Source organism: Sorex fumeus, unplaced genomic scaffold (genome assembly GCF_029834395.1).
Source record: "Sorex fumeus unplaced genomic scaffold, SorFum_2.1 ptg000131l, whole genome shotgun sequence".
In the NCBI taxonomy this organism is placed as follows: domain Eukaryota; kingdom Metazoa; phylum Chordata; class Mammalia; order Eulipotyphla; family Soricidae; genus Sorex; species Sorex fumeus.
In genome coordinates this window covers 5,194,270-5,217,217 of record NW_026606188.1, presented here as the reverse complement: position 1 = coordinate 5,217,217, position 22,948 = coordinate 5,194,270, and the positions used below count along the sequence as shown (strand labels likewise).

At 38.5% G+C, this 22,948-nt stretch overlaps 1 protein-coding gene across 1 annotated transcript in view; it reads left to right on the top strand.

Moving 5' to 3' along the window:
* LOC130046079 (solute carrier organic anion transporter family member 6A1-like) overlaps window positions 1-22,948 on the top strand; it is a 100,257-nt gene that overhangs the window by 59,351 nt on the left and 17,958 nt on the right. Inside the window, exon 6 of the mRNA XM_056138990.1 lies at window positions 4,432-4,619. Coding sequence (XP_055994965.1) covers window positions 4,432-4,619 — 188 coding nt within the window. The remainder of the gene's footprint in view (window positions 1-4,431; window positions 4,620-22,948) is intronic.

Sequence of the window (22,948 nt, the reverse complement as noted above, 5' to 3'; positions counted from 1 at the left end):
ATGGCTTTAACTATATTGAGGAAAGTTCCCTCTATCCCCAATTTGGCGAGGGTTTTCATCATAAACGGGTGCTGGATCTTGTCAAATGCTTTCTCTGCTCTATTGATATGATCATTGGGTTTTTAACTTTTCTTTTGTTGATATGATGAATTATGTTGATTGATTTCTGAATGTTAAACCATCCTTGCATCCCCGGAATGAATCCCACTTGGTCATGGTGTATGATCCTTTTGATGAGTTGTTGGATTCTATTTGCTAATAGTTTGTTGAGGATCTTTGCGTCTGTGTTCATCAGGGATAACAGCCTGTAATTCTCTTTCTTTGTTGCATCTCTGTCTGCTTTTGGCATCAGGGTGATATTTGCTTTATAGAAACTGTTTGGAAGTGTTTTTGATATCTTAATTTTGTGGAAAAGCTTAAAGAGGATTGGCAGTAAGTACTCTTTAAAGATTTGTAAGAATTCACTAGTGAATCCATCTGGGTCAGGACTTTTGTTCTTGGGGAGACTTTTTAATACCGTTTCAATTTCCTTGATGGTTGTAGGTCTCTTCAGGTATTCCAGATCTTCTTGGTTCAGTCTTGGGACGCTATAGGAATCTAGGAATTTATTCATTTCCTCAAGGATTTCAAGTTCCATGGCATAAAGTTTCTCAAAGACTTTCTGGGGATCCTTTGAGTATCTGTAGTTTCTGTTGCAATGACCCCCTTTTCATTTCTGATTCAGTTTATTAGGGTTTCTTTCTCTACCTTTCTTTGTGAGTTTTGCTAGAGACTTATAAATCTTCTTTATTTTCTGGAAGAACCATCTCTTGGTTCCATTGATCTTTTGGATTGTTTCTTGGGTTTCCATCTCATTAATCTGTGCTCTGAGTTTTTTTTTTTAATTTCCTTCCTCCTGTTCGGACTGGGTTCCTTTTGTTGGTCATTCTCCAAGCTCTTAAGCTGTGAGGTTAGGTTACTGATTTGGGCTCGCTCCTCCTTCTTGTGCAATGATTGTAGAGCTATAAACTTTCCTCAAATGGAAAGATATCCCCTGCTCCTGGATCGGGAGATTTAACATTGTCAAAATGGCAATACTTCCCAAAGCATTGTACAAATTCAATGCGATCCCTATAAAGATGCCCATAGCATTCTTCAAAGAAATGGGGCAGGCACTCCTGAAATTCATGTGGAACAATAAACCCCAAGAATAGCTAAAGAAATTCTTGGGAAAAAGAAAATGGGAAGAATCAAGCTCCCTAACTTCAAACGCTATTACAAAGCAGTAATAATTAAAACAGCATGGTACTGGAACAAAGGCAGAGCTGCAGACCAATAGAACAGGGTTGAATATACTAATATCTCCCCTGAAACATATGATCATCTAATCTTTGATAAGGGAGCAAGAAATGTGAAGTGGAGCAAGGAAAGCCTCTTCAGCAAATTGTGCTGGCTACATGCAAAAAAAAATGGGCTCAGATCTCTGCCTAACACCATACACAAAAGTAAGATCAAAATGGATTAAAGACCTCAACATCAGACTGGAATCCATAAGGTACATTGAAGACAAAGTTAACGAAACCCTCCATGACATTGAAGCTAATGGTATCTTCAAAGATGTCTCACCACTGACCAAGCAAGTGAAAACAGAGATAGAGAAATGGGACTATCTTAAACTAAAAAGCTTCTGCACCTCAAAAGAAACAGTGACCAAAATACAAAGACAGTCTACATAATGGGAAAGGATATTCGCCTAATACACATCTGACAAGGGGTTGATATCAAGGATATAAAAAGTACTGGTTGGACTCCACAAGAAGAAAACATCCAATCCCATCAAAAAATGGGGCGATGAAATGAACAGAAACTGTCTCAAAGAAGAAACCCGAATGGCTCAAAGGCACATGAGAAAATGCTCTACATCATTAATCATCAGGGAGATGTAGATCAAAACAACAATGACATACCATCTCACACCACAGAGACTGGCACACATCCAAAAGAACAAAAGCAACCGGTGTTGACGCAGATGTGGTGAGAAAGGGACTTTCTTTCACTGCCGGTGGGAATGTTGACCGGTTCAACCCTTTTGGAAAACAGTATGGACGATTCTCAAAAAATTAGAAATTGAGCTCCCATTTGACCCAGCAATACCTCTCCTGGGAATATATCCTGGAGATCAAAAAATATAGTTGATGTGACATCTGTATTTGTTTGTTCACTACAGCATTGTTTACAATAGCTAGAATCTGGACAAAACCTGAGTGCCTGAGAACAGATGACTGGTTAAAGAAACTTTGGTACATCTACACAATGGAGTACTAAGTAGCTGTTAGAAAGAATGAAGTCATGAAATTTACATACAAGTGGTACTACAGGGAAAGTATCATGCTAAGCGAAATGAGTCAGAAAGAGAGGGACAGACATAGAAAGATTGCATTCATCTGGGGAACATAAAGTAACAAAATAGGAACCTAACACCCAAGAATAGCCGAAATAAGTACCAGGAGTTTTACTCCATGGCTTGGAGGCCAGCCGCACACTCTAGGGGAAAGGGCAGCTCAGATAGAGAAGGGAGCACTAAGTAAAGGGTGTTGGGAAGATCTGCTCAGGATGGGAAATGCATGCTAAAAGTAGACTATAGACCGAACATAATTGCCACTCAATTCCTCTTTTGCAAAGCACAGCACCCAAAAGGAGAGAGATTACAAAAGGGAGTGCCCTGCTACAGAGGCAGTGTGGGATGGGGGGATGGGATGTGGGAGGGATACTGGGATTAGTGATGGAGGAGAATGGGCACTGGTGGAGGAATGGGTACTGGATCATTGTATAACTGAAACCCACGCACAAAATTTGTAAGTCTACAACTGTACCTCATGGTGTTTCTCTAATAAAATTTTTTTTAAAGTATAAGCAGTAATAGAATTTTATAAATGTGTACCAAACTTGAATACTTCAATTAAAAATTATTTTGCAAAAAATTAACAAAATAGGTTGACTAACACCCAAGAATAGAGGAGATAAGTACCAGGAGGTTCACTGGGATCAGTGGTGGTGAAAATGGGCACTGGTGGAGGGATGGGTACTCGATCATTGTATAATTGAAACCCAAGCACAAAAATTTGTAAGTCTACAATTGTACCTCATGGTGTTTCACTAATACAAATTTTATAAAATCCTGACTCCTGTAAATGAGATGTTGTTTTCTGCAGTTGCTCTTGCCTGCGGTATCAGGGAGGGGACTGAATGGGGTGTCCAGTCTCTGCTTAGATCTTGTGTGGTGCAGGTTTATTTCAGATGAGTAATTGATTATTATCTCTTCTTTCTGGGCTCATCTGAAAGCGAATCTTGGAGCAACCAACACAACTTAGTAAGTGTACAGTAATCACCAAATACTGGGGATGCATTGCAGACAAGATCATTTTTATTGTTGTTCTCTTTGCCTAGAATTTGGCCTGCAACTCAGCATCTCTGAAAAACAAGTGTCCTTCCACACCATTTTCACCATCTGCTCACTAAGTCTTGTGGACAGTTTTCCTGTTCCTTTTCCACTCACACTGTAGCCTGCAGGCTTCCACCTACTTTCTCTGAAATAAAAGGCATTGTAGTATTGGTTGGTATCTGAAGTACAAAGGGTGCTTCTGTTTCATACCAGGCTTTGTCTACTTCTTACTTAACTCCTGGTTGTTCTTCAGAGCACAGAAAAGAATCTCCTCTGTTACTACCTTTGTGTGAAACACAGACACATACACACACATACACACACAGAACAATTATTTGTGTAGCTGTAAGCAAACTATTTTGGTGAACTTTTTTAGATTAAGAACATTTTTGTGGAGTAATGTTAATTATACCTAATTATTTTTTATTCAAAATACCTTAGTTGTCATTAATACTTCATATTCCAAATATGAATGTAAAGTTTAACGTAAAGATATATGTAATAGACATATATTCCCAATAAGAGAGAGAGAACAAAAGGGAATGCCCTGCCACAGAGGCAGGGTGGGATGAAGGGTATGAGGGTGGGAGGGATACTGGGATCCGTGGTGGTGGGAAATGGGCACTGGTGGAGGGATGGGTATTCGATCACTGTATAATTGAAACCCAAGCACAAAAATGTGTAAGTCTACAACTGTACCTCATGATGTGTCATTAATAAAAATTTTAAAGAAAGGTATATGTAATAGACATATATTTATATTTTACTGTGCTTGGGGAACCATAAGAAATGCCGAGGAACTAACTCAGGTTAACTGCATGTAAGTCAAATGCCCTACCAACTGTACATTGCTCCGGCAGAATATCTAAAAATTAAACTACCTGTTCTCCCGTTCTCCCTGATGTTACTGATTATTCTATGGAAATTTATTTTGCTTTCTCACTGTATTTCTAAAAGGTTGTTTACTTTTATTATTTATTTATTTATTTTTATTTATTTCTTTTTCACAGACATACTACAATTGTTCTTGCATTAATGTAGGATTAGTAACTGTAGATAAAGATAATGAATTTATTGATGCTATTGATGGACAGTGTGACTCAAACTGCGACAAATTGCATTTCTCTATTGCTATTTTCTTTTCTGTGATTGTATTTTCTGGGCTTTCTGGCATACCAGGAGAACTGCTCATTCTCAGGTATGTATCTATTATTCATAATTGTTATCCATTTATTACATACAAAAGGGATTTTTAGAATATTGAAGCAAATGATTTGCTCTTTTGTTCCAAAAGGAAACTGATGGGGGTAAAAAAATGTCATTTTGTCAAAATTCACATATATGCCTCATTACATATTTTAACTAATTTACTTACATGAATTATCTGTTATTTTTAATTATGATTTAAGATAAAATTGAATAAATCTGGAAAATTTACAACTACAGGAAAAGTTAAAATAATAATAAAGGTAAGATCATGATATTTCACTGGTTATTAATGTTAATTGATAATTTACTTTTGTTATTAATCAATTTGACTATAAGAAAACATTGATGTCATCAACAAAGGAGCATAAACTTTAGAATTTTTTTTTTTTTGCTTTTTGGGTCACAACCGGCGATGCTCAGGGGTTACTCCTGGCTCATGCACTCAGGAATTACTCCTGGCGGTGCTCAGGGGACCATATGGGTTGCTGGGAATCGAACCTGGGTCCACCATGTTGGCTGCGTGCAAGACAAACACCCTACCCACTGTGCTCACTGTGCTATCGCTCCAGCCCCAAGCTTTAGAATTTTATACCTTAAACTATATAATCATCTTAAATTAAACCATTTTATTTAAATGTTCCTGAATTTGTGAAATACATATGTTAATCTTAACCATGGTGGTTTATAATTTATTAATTGTAATAGGTAACATAACCTCTTTATTTATGAAGAAGAATTTATTACCTCAAAGAAATCAGTTTGGCAAATGAATAAATATATGAAAAACAATCCCCAGATTAGGAAAATGCTGTCTTCTCATTCAGGAAATTTGCAGTTTAGTTGAAAGATAAAACGTGGACATTACAATACAAATTGGAAGCTCAGCGATTACTCCTGGTTCTACACCCAGAATTATTCTTGGCAGGGATTGGTGGACCAGATAACGTGCAAGTGAGGAATTCCAGTTCTGCTCTAGTTCTGCAGCACAGAAAGCAAGAGTTCTGCCAGATGTAGCATATCTCCAACCCTAACGGTGCCTTTTGTTAGCCACTACTTTGTGCTTGACATTGAAACTGTTAGAAATAATGAAACTTGACTTCAAATTGATTAGAATTTAATAGGGGTACAAAAGATCACATGAAAAGAAATACAGTGATATTTTGATACCTCTTGATTGAAGCATGCCCCAAGAACCAGGAAGAAAAGTGACAATTTCTAAAATAATTTGGTAGAACTTATAGGATGTATTGCCCTTGAGATAAGTTACAAAAGTTAGTGATTTGCAGTGATACTGACAATCTGGGCTCAAGTTCTTAACTTGAAAAGTGTTGACTGAAAATAGACATAAACGTATGAACATTCTTGCAAGCAGTTTGTTATGACAGGAAATTCAGAAAACTTCATGATGATAACAGAACAGGAGATTTTAACTTCATTAGGGCTGATCTGCAGAGATTTTCTTCGCCATGTTAATATTAATGCTGGTCTCTGTACAATGAAAAGCCATTTAACACAGTCAAGCTCAGAACTAGCAATGGTCAAATATCTTTATTTGTATTTATTTGTATTTGGGGTTATATATATAAATAAGTAGTAATAGAATTTTATAAATGTGAACCAAACTTTAATAATTCAATTAAAAAATTATTTTGCCAAAAAAAAAAAGGAACAAAATAGGAGACTAACCCAAGAATAGAGGAGACAAGTACCACTAAAAAAAAATGTTTGTTTTTATTATTTGCTTGGCCAGTGGTGTGACATCTTTGAAGATACTATTAGCTTCAATGTCATGGAGGGTTTTGTCAACTTTGTCTTCAATGTACCTTATGGATTCCAGTCTGATGTTGAGGTCTTTAATCCATTTTGATCTTACTTTTGTGCATGGTGTGAGGCAGAGATCTGAGCCCAGTTTTTTTGCATGTAGCCGTCCAGTTTTGCCAGCACAATTTGTTGAAGAGGCTTTCCTTGCTCCATTTCACATTTCTTGCTCCCTTATCAAAGATTAGATGATCATATGTTTCAGGGGAGATCTCAGTATATTCAACCCTGTTCTATTAGTCTGCAGCTCTGCCTTTGTTCCAGTACCATGCTGTTTTAATTATTACTACTTTGTAGTAGAGTGTGAAGCTGGGGAAGACAACAATAAAAACGATCTAGTCTGCAATGCATCCCCAGTGATTAGTGTACACTTACTAAGGTGTGTTGGTTTCTCCAAGGTCTGCTTTCAGACGAGCCCAGAAAGAAGGGATAATAGTCACTTATCTGAAATAAACCTGCACCCCACAACTCCTCAGCATATTTATATTTGTATATCTAGAGCACTTTGAGGATTATATATAAGATAAAAAAGGACATTAGAAAAATGTTTTGTGCACCACAGTGCAAAACATATAAATATATAAATGTAGGCATTCATAAATATATATAAACTAAACACATATATTTGCATGTATAAAACTCCTGTCATAGAATCTGACTGGTTGGAGGGATACTGGTGGAGGAAAGTAAACACTGGTGAAGGGGTCTGTGTTGAAATGCCATATGCTTGAATCCCAGTCATGAATAATTTTGTAAATTCAAGGTGACTAAATTTAAAGAAAATTGAAAAAAGTAAATAGAAAAGAAAAAATTCTTTAGGCATTGCTTCTTAATTTCATGGTTGTATTAAAGATAGAATACGGTAAATCTGAAAAAATATTTTGTTTGGAAAGAAGAGCAAGGTGATAGTATGATATCCATGGTATGAAATAAAAAAAAATATACAGGACACTACATCCTCAAAAAGCTGAATGCACATTCTTCTCAAGCGTGCATAGAACATTCTCCAAGATAGACCACATGCTGAGCCACAAAACATACTTCCATAAAATTAAGAAGATAGAGATTGTATCAAACATATTTTCAGACCACAATGCACTGAAATTAGAAGTAAATTGCACACAAAAACAGAAAACTAAATCAAACACCTGGAAATTAAACAGCTCACTATTGGACGAGTGACTTAGAAAGGAAATCAAAAAGGAAATCAAAAGATTCCTGGAAACAAACGAAAAGGAGGACACGAGTTACCAAAACTTATGGGACACAGCAAAAGCTTATGTTAAGGGGAAAATTTATAGCTCTACAAGCATTCCTCAAGAAGGAGAAGCGAGCCCAAACCTCACAGTTTAAGAGCTTGGAGAATGACCAACAAAAGGAGCCCAGCCCAAACAGGAGGAAGGGGAATAATAAAACTCAGAGCAGAAATTAACGAGATGGAAACCCCCCCCACCCCACCCCCCCCCCCCCCCGCAAATCTGAAAGATCAATGAAACCAAGAACTGGTTCTTTGAGAAAATAAACAAGATCAATAAGCCTCTAGCAAAACTCACAAAGAAAGGGAGAGAGAAAACCCTAACAAACCAAATTAGAAATGAAAAGGGGGTCATTACAACAGAAACTACAGAAATTCAAAGGATCCTCAGGGAGTACTTTAAAAAACTTTATGACACGGAACACAAAAACCTCGAGGAAATGGATAAATTTCTAGATTCCTATAGCATCCCAAGGCTGAACCAAGAAGACCTGGAATACCTGAAGAGACCTATCACCATCAAGAGAATTGAAACGGTAATAAAAAGTCTCCCCAAGTCCTGCCCCAGCTGGAGTCACTAGTAATTTTTTTTCCTTTTTTTGGGTCACACCCGGCAATGCACAGGATTCACTCATGGTTCATGCACTCAGGAATCACTCCTGATGGTGCTCAGGAGACCATATGGGATGCTGGGAATCAAATCTGGATCAGTAGCATGCAATGTAAACACCCTACCCGCTTTGCTATTGCTCCAGTCCCACACTAGTGAATTCTTCCAAATCTTTAAAGAAGACTTACTCCCAATCCTCTTTAAGCTTTTCTACAAAACTGAAGTATCAAAAACACTTCCAAACAGTTGCTATAAAACAAATATCACCCTGATGCCAAAAGAAGACAGAGATACCACAAAGAAAGAGAATTACAGGCCAATATCCCTGATGAACACAGATGCAAAGATCCTCAACAAACTATTAGCAAAAAGAATCTAACGACTCATCAATAAGATTATACACAAAGACCAAGTAGGATTCATCCCTGGGATGCAAGGATGGTTTAACATTTGGAAATCATCAACATAATCCATCATATCAACAAATGAAAAGATAAAAACACAAGGATAATATCAATAGATGCAGAGAAAGCATTTGACAAGATCCAGCACCCGTTTATGATGAAAACTCTCATCAAAATGGGCATCGAAGAAACTTTCCTCAATATAGTCAAAGCCATCTACCACAAGCACACAGCAAGTATCATTCTCAATGGGAAAAACTAAAACCTCTAAGATTGGGCACAAGACAAGGTTCCCCACTTTCACCAGTCCTATTTAGTATAGTACTGGAAGTCCTAGCTATTGCAGTTAGGCAAGAGAAAGATATGAAGGGAATATAGATAGGAAAGGAAGGGGTCAAGCTATCACTATATGCAGATGACATGATACTATACTAAGAGAACCCTAAAGACTATACAGAAAAGCTCCTAGAAACAATAGGTCGGTTTAGTAAAGTGGCAGTCTACAAAATAAACACCCAAAAATCCATGGGTTTCTTGTATACAAATAACAAAAGAGAAGAAAGAGATATTTTTAAAAAATCCCATTCACAATAGTCCCTAAGAAAATCAAGTACCTTGGAATCAGCTTAACCAAAGAGGTGAAGGACCTATACAAGGAAAATTACAAAATGCTACTATAAGAAATAAAAAAGGACACTAGGAAATGGAGACACATACCCTGCTCATGAATAGGGAGGATTAACATTATCAAAATGGCAATACTGACCAAAGCACTATACAAATTTAATGTGGTCCCTATCAGGATACCCATGACATTTTTCAAGTAGACAAAAACACTCCTGAAATTCATATAGAAAAATAAACCCCCACAAATAGCTAAAACAATCCTTGGGAAAAATAAGATGGGTGGCATCTCACACCTCAGAGACTGGCCCACATTCAAAAGAACAAAAGCAACCGATGCTGGCGCGGATGTGGCGAGAAAGGGACACTCCTTCACTGTTGGTGGGAATGTCGACTGGTTCAGCCCTTCTGGAAAACAGTATGGACGATTCTCAAAAAATTAGAAATTGAGCTCCCATTTGACCCATAAATACCACTCCTGGGAATATATCCCAGAGAGGCAAAAATGTATAGTCGAAGTGACATCTGCACTTGTTTGTTCATTGCAGCACTCTTTACAATAGCCAGAAACTGGAAGAAACCTGAATGCCCAAGAACAGATGACTGGTTAAAGAAACTTTGGTACATCTACACAATGGAGTACTATGTAGCTCTTAGAAAAGATGAGGTCATGAAATTTACATACAAGTGGTACAACATGGAAAGTATCATGCTAAGCGAAATGAGTCAGAAAGAGAGGGATAGACATAGAAAGATTGCATTCATCTGGGGGATATAAAGTAACAAAATATGAGATTAATACCCAAGAATAGCTGAGATCAGCACCAGGAGGATTACTCCATATCTTAGTGGCCAGTTGGGCATTCTAGAGGAAAGGGCAGCTCAGATAGAGAAGGGAACACCAAATAAAGGGTGTTTGGAGGTCCCTTCCAGGAGGGAGGGGAGATGCATGTCGAAAGTGGACTATGGACTGAACATGTTTGCCACTCAATGCATCTTTTGCAGACCACAACACCCAAAAGGAGAGAGAGAACACAGGGGATTGCCCTGCCACAGAGGCAGGGGGGATAGGGGGATGGGGGTGGGGGGGATATTATCCATGGTGGTGGAAAATGGGCACTGGTGGAGGGATGTGTATCTGATTATTGTATAATCAAACCCAAGCACAAAAAATTGTAAATCTACAACTGTACCTCATGGTGTTTCACAAAAAAAAAAAATACAGTGTAAAAAAAAAATAAGATGGGTGGCATCAACTTCCCCAACTTCAAACTCTACTACAAAGCAGTAGTAATTAAGACAGCATGGTACTGGGCTAGAAACAGACCTGCAGACCAATAGAACAGAGTTGAATATTCTGTCACAGACCTCCAAATGTATGACCACTTAATCTTTGAGAAAGGAGCAATAAATGTGAAGTGGAATAAGGAAAACCTCTTCAACAAGTGGTGCTGGGAAAACTGGATACCTACCTGCAAAATAATAAACTCTGACCTCGGTCTGATGCCAGGCACAAAAGTCAGATCAAAGTGGATTAAAGACCTCAATATCAGACATGAATCCATAAGGTACATAGAGGAAAATGTAGGCAGAACTCTCCAAGACATTGAAGCTAAAAGCATGGAACATATAAGGATGGAACAGAACTGACCATGCAAGTGGAAGCAAACATAAACAAATGAGACTACATCAAACTAAGGAGCTTCTGCGCTTCAAAAGAAACAGTGACCAAAATACAGAAAGAGCCCACAGAATGGGAAAGAATATTTACCCAATCCCCTTCTGATAAGGGATTAATATCCAGGATATACAAAACACTAGTAGAATTGAACAAGGAAAAAACCTCCAACCCCATCAAAAAATGGGGAGAAGAAATGAGCAGAAGTATCCTCAAAGAAGAAATACAAATGGCCAAAAGGCACATGAAAAAATCTCCACATCGCTAGCCATCAGAGAGATGCAAATCAAAACAACAATGTGATATCATCTCACACCACAGGGAATGGCACACATTAAAAAGAAAAAAAAGCAATCAGTGCTGTTGTGGATGTGGGGAAAAAGGGACACTCTTTCACTGTTGGTGGGAATGCCCACTGGTCCAGCCTTTCTGGAAAACCATATGGAAAGTACTTCAAAAACTAGAAATTGGGCTTCTATATAAACCCACATACCATTTCTGGGAATATATTCCCAGGATGCAAAAAAGCACAGTAGAATTGACATCTGTAACTATATGTTCATTGCAGCACTGTTCACAATAGCCAAAAGTCTGGAAACAACCCAGTTGCCCTAGAACAGATGACTGGTTAAAGAATCTTTGGTACATTTACACAATGGAATACTATGCAGCTGTCAGGAGAGAGGAAGTCATGAACTTTGCTTAAAAATGGATAGACATGGAAAGTATCATACTAAGTGAAATGAATCAGAAAGAGAAGGACAGATAAAGAAGGTCTGCACTCATTTGTGGAGAATAAAACAACATAACATGAGGATGACACCTAAGGATAGTAGATACACGGGACAGGTATATTGCTCCATAGCTGGAAGCCTGCCTCATGAGCAAAGGGAAGAAGGCAGCTGGAATAGAGAAGGGATCACTAAGAAAATGATGGCTGGAGGAGGAATTGGTTGGGATGGGAGATGTGTGCAGAAAGTAGATAAAGAACCAAACATGATAACCTCTCAGTGTCTGTATTGCAAACCATAATGCCCAAAAGTAGAGAGAGATTATGGAGAATATTGTCTGCCATGGAGGCAGGGGGAGGGTGGAAAAAGGGGCGTATACAGGGTATATTAGTGGTGGGGTGTAAAATCTTATCACGCCGAAGGTTGTGTGTTCACGGGCTCACTGGATGGCTCTTTCTCACTGCCTGCTTTCGGTGCTCTTGAGTCCTGTGTGTGGCCTGGATCAGGACGGCTGTTCTTTCTGTCAAGCTCGAGTCTCTCTCGCTCTGAGTCCCCTCTTCAAGCTTACCATCTTAGTTTATATAGCAGTCACATAAGGCGGTGACATAAAGGTGGGTTGAATAGTGACGAATCAACAAAGAGAGGGAAGATCACTCCTCCAGGAGATTAATTCAAGGATAAAATCTCATCTACAGAGATTACTCCAGGTTACTAGGAGATCCTCTGAAGGGTGGGATCCCAACAAGGGTGTGTTCTTCCCTCAGTAATCTACTTAAATAGTTGTAATAAATCTACTTCTAATATTTCTAGCAATGTCATTCTGTATGAACACAGTAAGAGATGTAAACTTAGTTTGGTTCTTCCTGAAAACATCTCACTATACATTCCGCAGTCCTCAGGCCAGGTTAATCTTACTAGTTCCAGCAGGGTCCTAGTCTCGTCGTTACTTACTTTTGGATCATGACAGCATTTGTCATGCCCTCAACTTATAGTTGAGTATTGTGGCTCTTTGGCCTGGCCCATTTCGATGCCAGGGTAGCTCACTGCTTGCCCTGGGTCCATTCAGTCCCTCATTGGGACCCTGCTTTTAGGGTGCTAGGAACTAAGGGCAACTGAGTCAAGAAATCAGATGCCCAGGAGTAAATTTTATTCGGAGTCAATCAACTCCCAAGTTACAAAGCATAATATTAACTGTCTTCCTCTGTCCACACAGAAAGGACATTGCTTACAATACAAGTTCAGTGTCCTTAGATGGGTGTGACCTGACAAACCTAAGCTACCTGAGGAAGGACAAAAGAGTGTTATCCTACAGTGGGGAATGTGCACTGGTGGTGGGATGAGTGTTCATTGTGTGATTGAAACCCAAACATGAAAGTTTGCAACTATCACATGGTGATTCAATAAAATTAAAAAGAAACATAAAAATATTAATAACTATCAGCATTTAGAAGAAAGCAGTTGAACACTTGACTGGAATAATAAGTGAATGTTTTAATAATAAGTGAATGGATGTTTTACTGAATGGATGGTTTTACTAAAAAAAAAAAAAGGGTGGGAGGGATACTGGGATCCGTGGTGGTGGGAAATGGGCACTGGTGGAGGGACGGGTATTTGATGATTGTATAATTGAAACCCAAGCACAAAAATTTGTAAGTCTACAACTGTACTTCATGGTGTCTCACTAATAAAATATATACATATGCATATATATACATATATATACATATATACATATACATACATTATACATATATACATATATATACATATATGTATATAAAAGAGCATGGTCATGGTCAAACTCTGCCATGATCCCAAAAGAGGTAACTGAATAAGGTGAATAAGGATCCTGCTGGGATTAGGAAAGGCTAACCTGACCTGAAGACTGTGGTCTAGAATATATAGTAGATGTTCCCAGGAAGAGCCAAACTTTAAGTTTAATATATATTTTACTGTGCTCATACAAAATGATATTGCCAGAAATATTATAAGAAGTAAATTTACTATAACTGTTTAAATGGATTAGTAGTTGAGAAAAGGAGAAAGCAATATACCATGGATGGAATCCCACCCTTGGGCAAATCTCCCAGTAATCTTGAGTAATCTCCTTAGATGATTTTCTCCTTTGAGTTAATCTCCTGAAGGAGGGGCCTTTACCTCGCTTTGTTGTTATGGTAATGTTCAACCCCACCTTTGTATACCCACCCTACATGATTCATATATAACTATACTGTAAGGGATAAGGAACAGAACTATGCTGGCAGACTTGTGGCTGGCAGAGAGACTTGGGTTTGGCAGAGAGACTTTGTAGGAGGTAGACTAGACTCTGGGAAGAAGATGAAGACTAGATGTTGAACTCTAGACACTGAGGATTAGATTTGAGGACTAGACGTTGAAGATGAGAAGTTCGAGACAAGATGTTTAAGATGAGAAGGAGAACTGAGACTTTGGAGACATTGAGGTCTATGAGGAGACAAGGATGATGGAATTCTGATGACAGGGACTATGGCCCAAATGATAACCATGACTGCGCCATATTGGGACAACTGCTGAGCTTTGAGTATAAGCTGTATATTCACAATAAAAAGTAGGGTGGGAAAAAGGGAGAGATCCGACGATGCCTGGGAAGAGCGAGAAATAAGTCAAACGCTGACCAGCCTGGGGCTCGGTTCCTGTTCCTCTGTCTGTCAACCGTCCTTCGCCAGCCTGGCGAGGTGACTCTCAGCCACTGAATGCTTGAGTGCTTCGTGACCAGCCTGTTTGGGCCCACTGTTTTTCTTGTATTTGAAAACTTACAGCAGACCACTAAACCAGTCAGGCATATGAATAATAACTCCACTAATGATCAGCATGACCAGTAGTTCCACATATACCAAAAATGGCATACTAAAGTGTGGTCTCAAAGGTGTCTTAGGGGCCAAGAATATGGCACAATTGGTAAAGCCATGCATGCATGCTGCAAAGCCGAGTCTGCTACCGGGAGGGGCCAAGCACACAGAATGGCCCCTTATTACCGTTAGACCAGCTAGCCTGAGGCGAGCCTGCAGAGTTCTCATTCTAAGCTGGAAAAGACCCCAAAGAAAAATAAATATGCAAATTAAATAAAATGTAAACTTTTGTTTCTTTTGTTCACTTGAATGTATCTGCTCATTGAAAAAAACTGGGGTTGAGGCAGAGCCATAGTGCATTGCTGACCTGACTTTGTTCCCTGCCCCTCCCCCCCCCCATAGTCCCCTGAATGCAACCAGAAGCGATCCTTGAGGGCAAAGCCAGGAGTTTGTCCTAAACACTGTCAGGTATGGCCCAAAACCCAAAAATAGTTCTTTATTTTTGGATTTTGGGCCACAGTCCAAGTTTTTTTTCTCTCTAGCCCCAAATCTGCTCATTTTAAAATTTAAAATATCATTAAATAAAAAGGCCCTCCCGTTGATCATCGATTTGCTCGAGCGGGCCCAGTAACGTCTCCATTGGAGACTTTGTTACTGTGTTTGGCATATCGAATACGCCACGGGGAGCTTGCCAGGCCCAGCCGTGCGGGGGAGATACTCTCGGTAGCTTGCTGGGCTCTCCGAGAGGGACAGAGGAATCGAACTCGGGTCGGCCATGTTGGCTGCGTGCAAGGCAAACACCCTACCGCTGTGCTATCGCTCCAGCCCCAAAATATCATTATTCTATATGAAATAAGTCAAAGTATTATCTTGTTTATATGTGTCATCTTCAAACAAGGGCTGAAACAGTAGCTCAGCAGGTAGGGCGTTTGCCTTGTACCCGGCCAACCCAGGTGACCTGGGTTCGATTCCTTCGCCCCTCTTGGAGAGCCTGGCAAGGTACTGAGCGTATCTTGCCATCTTGCCTGCACAGCAAAGCCTGGCAAGCTCCCTCTGACATATTCGATATGCCAAACACAGTAACAACAAGTCTCACAAAAGAGAGGTTACTGTGCCTGCCAGAGCAATCAATGAACAAAGGGATGACAGTGCTACAGTGCTATCTTCAAACAACAACAGCAACAAAACAAGCTTATAGTAGTTTCCAGAGAAAGAGATTCAGGAAAGGCAAAAAGGATAACAGGGATCAAAAGATATAAACCTCCAGTTAAAAAACAAACAGGTCCGTGGGATATAATATATAACATAGAAATAGTACTGTGCTGAATATTTGAAATTCAGTTACTGAAAGAAAAAATCTTAAAAGTTCTTAGCACAAGAAAAAAGTAGTCTTAACTAAGTATGTGGCTGGAGCGATAGCACAGCGGTAGGGTGTTTGCCTTGCACGCAGCCAACATGGCCGACCAGAGTTCGATTCCTCCGCCCCTCTCAGAGAGCCCGGCAAGCTACCGAGAGTATCTCGCCCCCACGGCAGAGCCTGGCAAGCTTCCCGTGACGTATTTGATATGCCAGACACAGTAACAACAAAGTCTCCAATGGAGACGTTACTGGGCCCGCTCGAGCAAATCGATGATCAACGGGAGGGCCTTTACTTACTTCTACTTTTACTTTAACTAAGTATGATGGTGATAGTTTTGTTATACACACAAACAAAAAAATTTTTATGTTGTACATCTGAACCTACTTTGTGTCAATTAAAATGCTTCATTAAAACAATAAAAATACCAATACATTTGAGAATAAGTTTCTTTGTTTTTATTTTTCTAGAAGTAAGAGTTTAAGGAAGACATACTTTGCCAAACTCATATGGGTGAAATAAATTTTTATAGAAGGTCACAAAATCCTATGTGTATGTTATGTTTTAATAAACTGAGTCATTCTAAATGAACATAGTGAAAGTATAAGTTTAATTTTTCAAATTCTAGAACAAGGAGACTAAAAGTAAGCTTACAATGTACATGCCACTTAAAATCTAGCTCTTAATTTTGACCATTGAAAATTTTTATTTTATTTTTATGGTTATTTCTATTATCTTTCAAGTTGTTAATATGTGTTATGCTTCATTTTTTTATTTTAGGGAGATACATAATTATCAATGGGGACTACAAAAATTTTTCCTTTATCTTTGTGGGGTTTTTAAAATTCATTTTAGTTTCTGAATACAGAAGTTAATAGAGTTCCGAGAGGAAAGAAATGGTACCCAATTAAGGAAAATTCAAGTAAATCCAAATAAAATGCTATTTACATTGTAGACTGAGGGTTCTGGAGCAATATAGAACAGTGGTGGGACACTTTCTTGCACAGACCAACCCAGGTCCAATCCCTGTTACACCATATGGTCTCCAGAGCTCTGCCAGGAGTTACTCCTGAGTGCAGAGCTGGGAATAAACCCTAAACTCAGCAAGGGGTGGCACCAAAACAAAAATAAATAAATAAATAAATGTGGACTGAGGGGGTGGGGTAAGTCAGAAGCAAAACAATTGCCTTGCATGTGTGAGATTCTGGGTTTAATCCTGTGCACCACAAAAAGAATAAAAATTAATGTGGGTAGAGTGTATGGGGTCCTCATATTCGTATATTACAAATATCTCTTGTCTATTAATAAACAAGGCCCAGTTAGATGCAAGATTAGGGGAGAGAGAGAGAGAGAGAGAGAGAGAGAGAGAGAGAGATGGGTAGACTTCTTTACTCCGGAATCCGATCAGCTTGGTGTAAGTCTGCAGAGAGGATCATGAGACGAAAAGAACTGGCTCTCACTTTCATTCATTTCTGGAGACTCCCACTGACAGAGTTTCATAAGGCAAATGCCTACTGATGTAGAGCATTTTGATCTTTCCAAAGGCAAAGAGCAAGGCAAAGAAAAATAGAAATGAATCCCTCAGGAGGGAGAGAAGAAATTTGAAACAATGGGTATGCACAGGTAAATGGGGGGAGGGAAGAAAGGTGATAAGCTAATATTCAGTATTTTTAACAGAAGATAGAAAAGGAGGAAGAAAAGGGTGAAAAGAGGATAGAAAAAAAAAGAAGAAAGAAGACTGAGTCAGACTGTTAGCCATAAATGCTTCCTCTTTAAGAGTAGGAAGCCTTGGAATTCATTAATTCATTGGCAAGGGACAGATAGAAGCAGGAGTTGCAGTTTTGTGTGTGTGTGTGTGTGTGTGTATATATGTATATACACACATATATATATATATATATATATATATATATATATATAGTCACTGTCCTCCCATTGTCCATTGATTTTTCTAGAGTGGGCCCAATAACATCTCCATCATGAGACTTGTTGTTACTGGGTTTGGCTTTGCCGTGCGGGTGAGATACTCTAGGTAGCTTGCCGGGCTCTCTGAGAGGGGTGGAGGAATCGAACCCAGCTTGGCCAGGCCGGCTGCGTGCAAGACAAATGCCCTACCACTGTGCTATATATATATATATACATATATATATATACATATATATAAATATATACATATATATATTTAATTCAACCAGAATGGGCTCTGACAACTGACTAAAAGGAGTCTGTGTATAATGATACACAAGAAAAATATTAACTTTCAATCTAGAAAAACTTTTTAATTAATAATAATGATATGTTGATATTATTACTGTCTGCTTGCAGGATTGTTCCTGAAGAAAAACGTTTGCTAACTTTCGGTTTGAGTTTGGAGGTTGCGAGACTATTTGGTATGAATTTTGGCAAAGTTGTATTAAATTGCTTCACTCCTTGATATGTATATCTATACTTAAAATATCAAATATATAATAATGGTAAACTGACATAGAACAAATAAATGAGGGGACTAATTTTTCAAAATGCTGTCTCCCAAATATTTTGTGAAAAATGAATGAATAAAAATTATAGTGCTTTTGAAGAATCAGCTAAATAACAATAAGCACAATGTATTTCTGCTCTTGGGGGGGCCACACTTGACAGTGCTCAAGGATTACTCCTGGCTCTGTGCTTGAAGATTACACATGATAGGCTTGGGGACCATATGTGGTACAGGGTACCAAATCAGGGTCAGTTTGCTTGCAAAGTATGTGCCCTTTCTGCTGTACTATCTCTTCAGTCCAAGCTGAAAATTCTTTGGACTGAAAATAACATTCTTTGAAGATAATTCTAGGGTTGGAGAGATAGAACACGGTTAAAATCATTTTCTTAGTATACAGCTGATTCTGATTTTTAATCCCAGAACCACGTATGGTCCTCTGAGCACTACTGGAAGTGATGCCTAAAGAGACAGGATTAAGTACTGAATACTACTGTGTGTGGCCTACTTCCCAGATTAAAGATAAAATTCTACTTATATTTTATACCTACAAGGATAAGAGACTGCCAAACGCCTTGACCCAAATATTTACATAAATGCTTTACTACTTAAATCTTGAAAATATTTTCTATATATATAACATGCTTCTTTAATTACCAAATATCAGTGACTCCCAGTCATTTCCAGTTATTGCAATCACAGCCAAAAATAAATTATTAGTTAAGTTTCACATACTTATAGCCATAATGATTAAATGTACAAGTGTAAGTTTAATTTTAGGAAAAGGATAATGATTTCCATCTGTGTTTTTATGGATAATTTACAAAAACTGCATTTACTTCACAGGGACTATACCAGGAACAATAATTATTAAATCAGTAGCAGAACTATCTTGTATATTTCGTAATGTTGAAACCTCTGAAACTGCGGGAAATTGTTGGCTGTATAACACAAGAGATATGTCTCATCAGTTGCTAACACTATGTAAGTGATATCTACTGAGGAAATACAGAGAAGTAAATTGCTTCTGATTGCTTACAATAGTACACAGTAATAAGAAATGATTTGAATAGAGACATTACTGGCGCCTACTTGAGCAAATCGATGATCAGCAGGATGCCAAGTGATACAAGTGAAGTGATACAAGTAGCACAGCATTTATGTAAATATTTGGGTCAAGGAGGTGGGCAGCCTCCCCTCACTCTCATATTTCCTGAAACCCTGACAGCCATCCCCTTCATATTTACTTCATATTGCTTGTTACAACACAATAACAAATGGAACTATCATAAAATAAATCAGTAAAAGTAAATTTGTGGTCATTGGGCTGGAGCAATAGCACTGTGGGTAGGGCATTTGACTTGCATGCAGCCAACTGGGGTTTGATTCCTCCGTCCCTCTCGGAGAGCTGGCAAGCTACTGAGAGTATCCCGCCCGCATGGCAAAACCTGGCAAGCTACCCATGATGTATTTAATATGCCAAAACAGTAACAACAAGTCTCACAATGGAGACGTTACTGGTGCCCGCTTGAGCAAAACGATGAACAATGGGAGGACAGTACTACGGTGCTACAGTGCTATATCTCCTAATGATATTACTGAAGTCATAGATTATTCACTGAGCTGGTTGATGTTGGCTGAGCCTTCCATATTACTGTTTTTGCTCACTGAGCTTGGGGAGCTTCCATGCAACTCTATTATCCAACTTGCTGTGCTTCCACTGGACTGTCTACTAGGAAATTGGAGGGGCTGTGGAGATGGGCTTGTTTAGATGCAGAGGAGGGTGGGTGTGGAGGCTGCTGGTTCTATTGGAAAGGAACAGAAACCTAAAAGCACCCATTCCTAGAAGGGCAGAGTTTGTTTTTTAATTTTTTTTATGGGTCACACCCGGTAATGCTCAAGGGTTACTCCTGGCTCTGAATTCAGGAATTACTTCTGGCAGTGCTAGCTGTCCATATGGATGATGGGGATCAAACCCTGGTCCAGCATGCAAGGCAAACACCCTACCTGCCATGCTATCACTCAGGCCTGAAGAACAAAGTTTTTAGCCTGGAGATGGATCTACCTGGGATGATTTGTTGGCATGGCTACTTGTTGTTAATATTTTTTTTAAATGAGCCATTAAGAAATATCAAGCTGTTTTACTCCACTTAAATGCAAATTTCACTTTTTTTTGCTCAATGATACGTCATTGTGTGGTATGTGAATCCTTTATTTCATTCCTCATATGTGAGGCTTTGCTTCTCTCTTGCTTCTTTAAGTAGTATGTCTCTGTCTTTGGTTCTTGACATTTTGGTTATATGTGTATTGGTATATGTGCATTGATAATGTTTTAATTGGGTTTCCTTTGATACTTATTGGGACTCTTGGATCAGTGCTCCCACTCTATACTTAGAATTGGGGGAGTTCTCACCTATTACTTCATCAATTAGCTTTTCTTCCCCTTCTATCCCTCTTTCTTCTTCTTTAATTCCTATGATTCTGAGGTTATTTATCTTGGGATTGTCAATAATATCCATTGAATTCACTCTGTTCTTTCTTCTTCAATTTTCATTACCTTATCTTTCTTGATGGAGCTGTCACCATCTCTTTAAGTTCATTGACTTGTCTTTCAGTTTTATCCATTCTGTTGCTATACTTTCTACTGTATTCATAAGCTCCTTTAATTCTATTTCTCTTTTAATATTTTTTGTTTTTTGAGAGTCACACCTGGAGGCACTCAGGGCTTACTCCTGACTCAGAGATTACTCTTGAAGGGGCTCAAGGGACCATTTGGGGTCAGGGAGTTCAAACCCAATTCATCCACATGAAAGGCAAGAGCCTTACCCACTGTACTATTGCTCTGGCACCCTTTATTTCTATTTCCGTGAATTCTTTCATTCTTCACCACCAGTTCTCTTCAAGTTTATTGTTTCTTTGTTCAAATGAGCTTTTCACATCATTGATCATTGACCAAAATTGTTGTCCTAAAGTCTTCAGAAAGATTAAAAAGGTCTAATGTCAGGGAAATCTTCCTTGACTTTTGTCACCTGTTGATAATTCTGAGTTCTTTGGTTTCTATTTTATGGTGTTCCCCTCCACCTCCCATTATTCTTGGTGCTTTATTAACAGGAATGGGATGCTAGCCGTTTGCTATTGAGGGCATCTTCTCACCAGTGAGTGTGGTTCCATAGCTCCCCTAGATCTCTTACTGCTGTGACTGCTTGCAAGGACTGAGGATAGACCTGGGCTTGGATTGCCAGAATGCACCTCAATTCTGGTGCTTTGCCAGGTAGGCATGCAGCAGCAGCACATGGGACTGTGCTATATCTGTGGATGCTTGTGGGCTGACCCTGAGACTTCTTCCATGCCTAGTGATTTTTATTGTATAGACAATATTTTTGCCACTGCAGTGTCCCTTTCATCATAAATCAGCTAATAATGCATACATATGCTTGCTTCTTGGTTTGCCACTCTGTTTCATTGGTCATTGTGATGATATTTTCTTTACTAACCTATCCGGTCATTCCTAGAGTTTATTACTCAATTTTCTTATCAATGTCATATCACTTACAATGTTCTTTTTCAAGAAACTCTTGAATAATTGATATTGATCATATTTGACCTTTTAAACATCCATATGAGTTTTAATTCCCCTTTCAATTTCAGAGGAAACATTTTAGAAGAAATAACATCTTAATATTTTGTTTGAGATCACATATGTACCACAAAATAACCTAAGAAAAATGGTATTTTTAAATTTTTCTATCTAGAAGTGTGATCATTTTCTCAAATACCTACAACTTAATCTTTATAATTAAATAAACTTTATAGTTCACAATGTAAAGGTTCATGTAATTTTCAATAGTGTTCTCTTGGTATTTGATTTCTTTATATTACTGCATTTGCTTTATTATTCAATAAGATAATATTCGGATACAATACATCAGATAAAAAATGAATAACCAAAAATCTATAGAGCATTCACAAAGCTCAACAACAATAAAACAACACAAAGAAACCATCAAACAAAGAGGACAGAGAGGAAATAAATACTTTCCCAAAGGAAACATATGAATAACTAGTAGGCATATGAAAAAATGTTTTCACTTACTGTCATGGAAATAAAAAAATAACAATGAGATACCATTTCACTGTAGTTAGAATGGCATATATCCAAAGGACTTGAAATAGCCGGCATTGCTGGGAATATAGTGAGAATGTGACCCTCATTCACTGTTGGTGGGAATGTCACATGATCTTACCTCTGTGGAAAGCAATACAAAAGCCTCTCAAAATAGTAAGAATAGATCTCCTGTATGACACAGCAATTCTGTCTTGGTTTGCCTCCCAAATACAAAAACATTCACTTGAAAAGATACATGCATACCTGTGTATGTGCTGCAGAGCTTAGTACAATAGCCAGGATATGAAGGAACTGAGTGCAGAATATGGGAACAACTTAGTGCAATAGCCGGGTTTGGAGACAACTTAGTGTACTAGGGTATGAATATCCAACAATGAATGAAGGATAAAGACGTTGAGAGGGACATATACA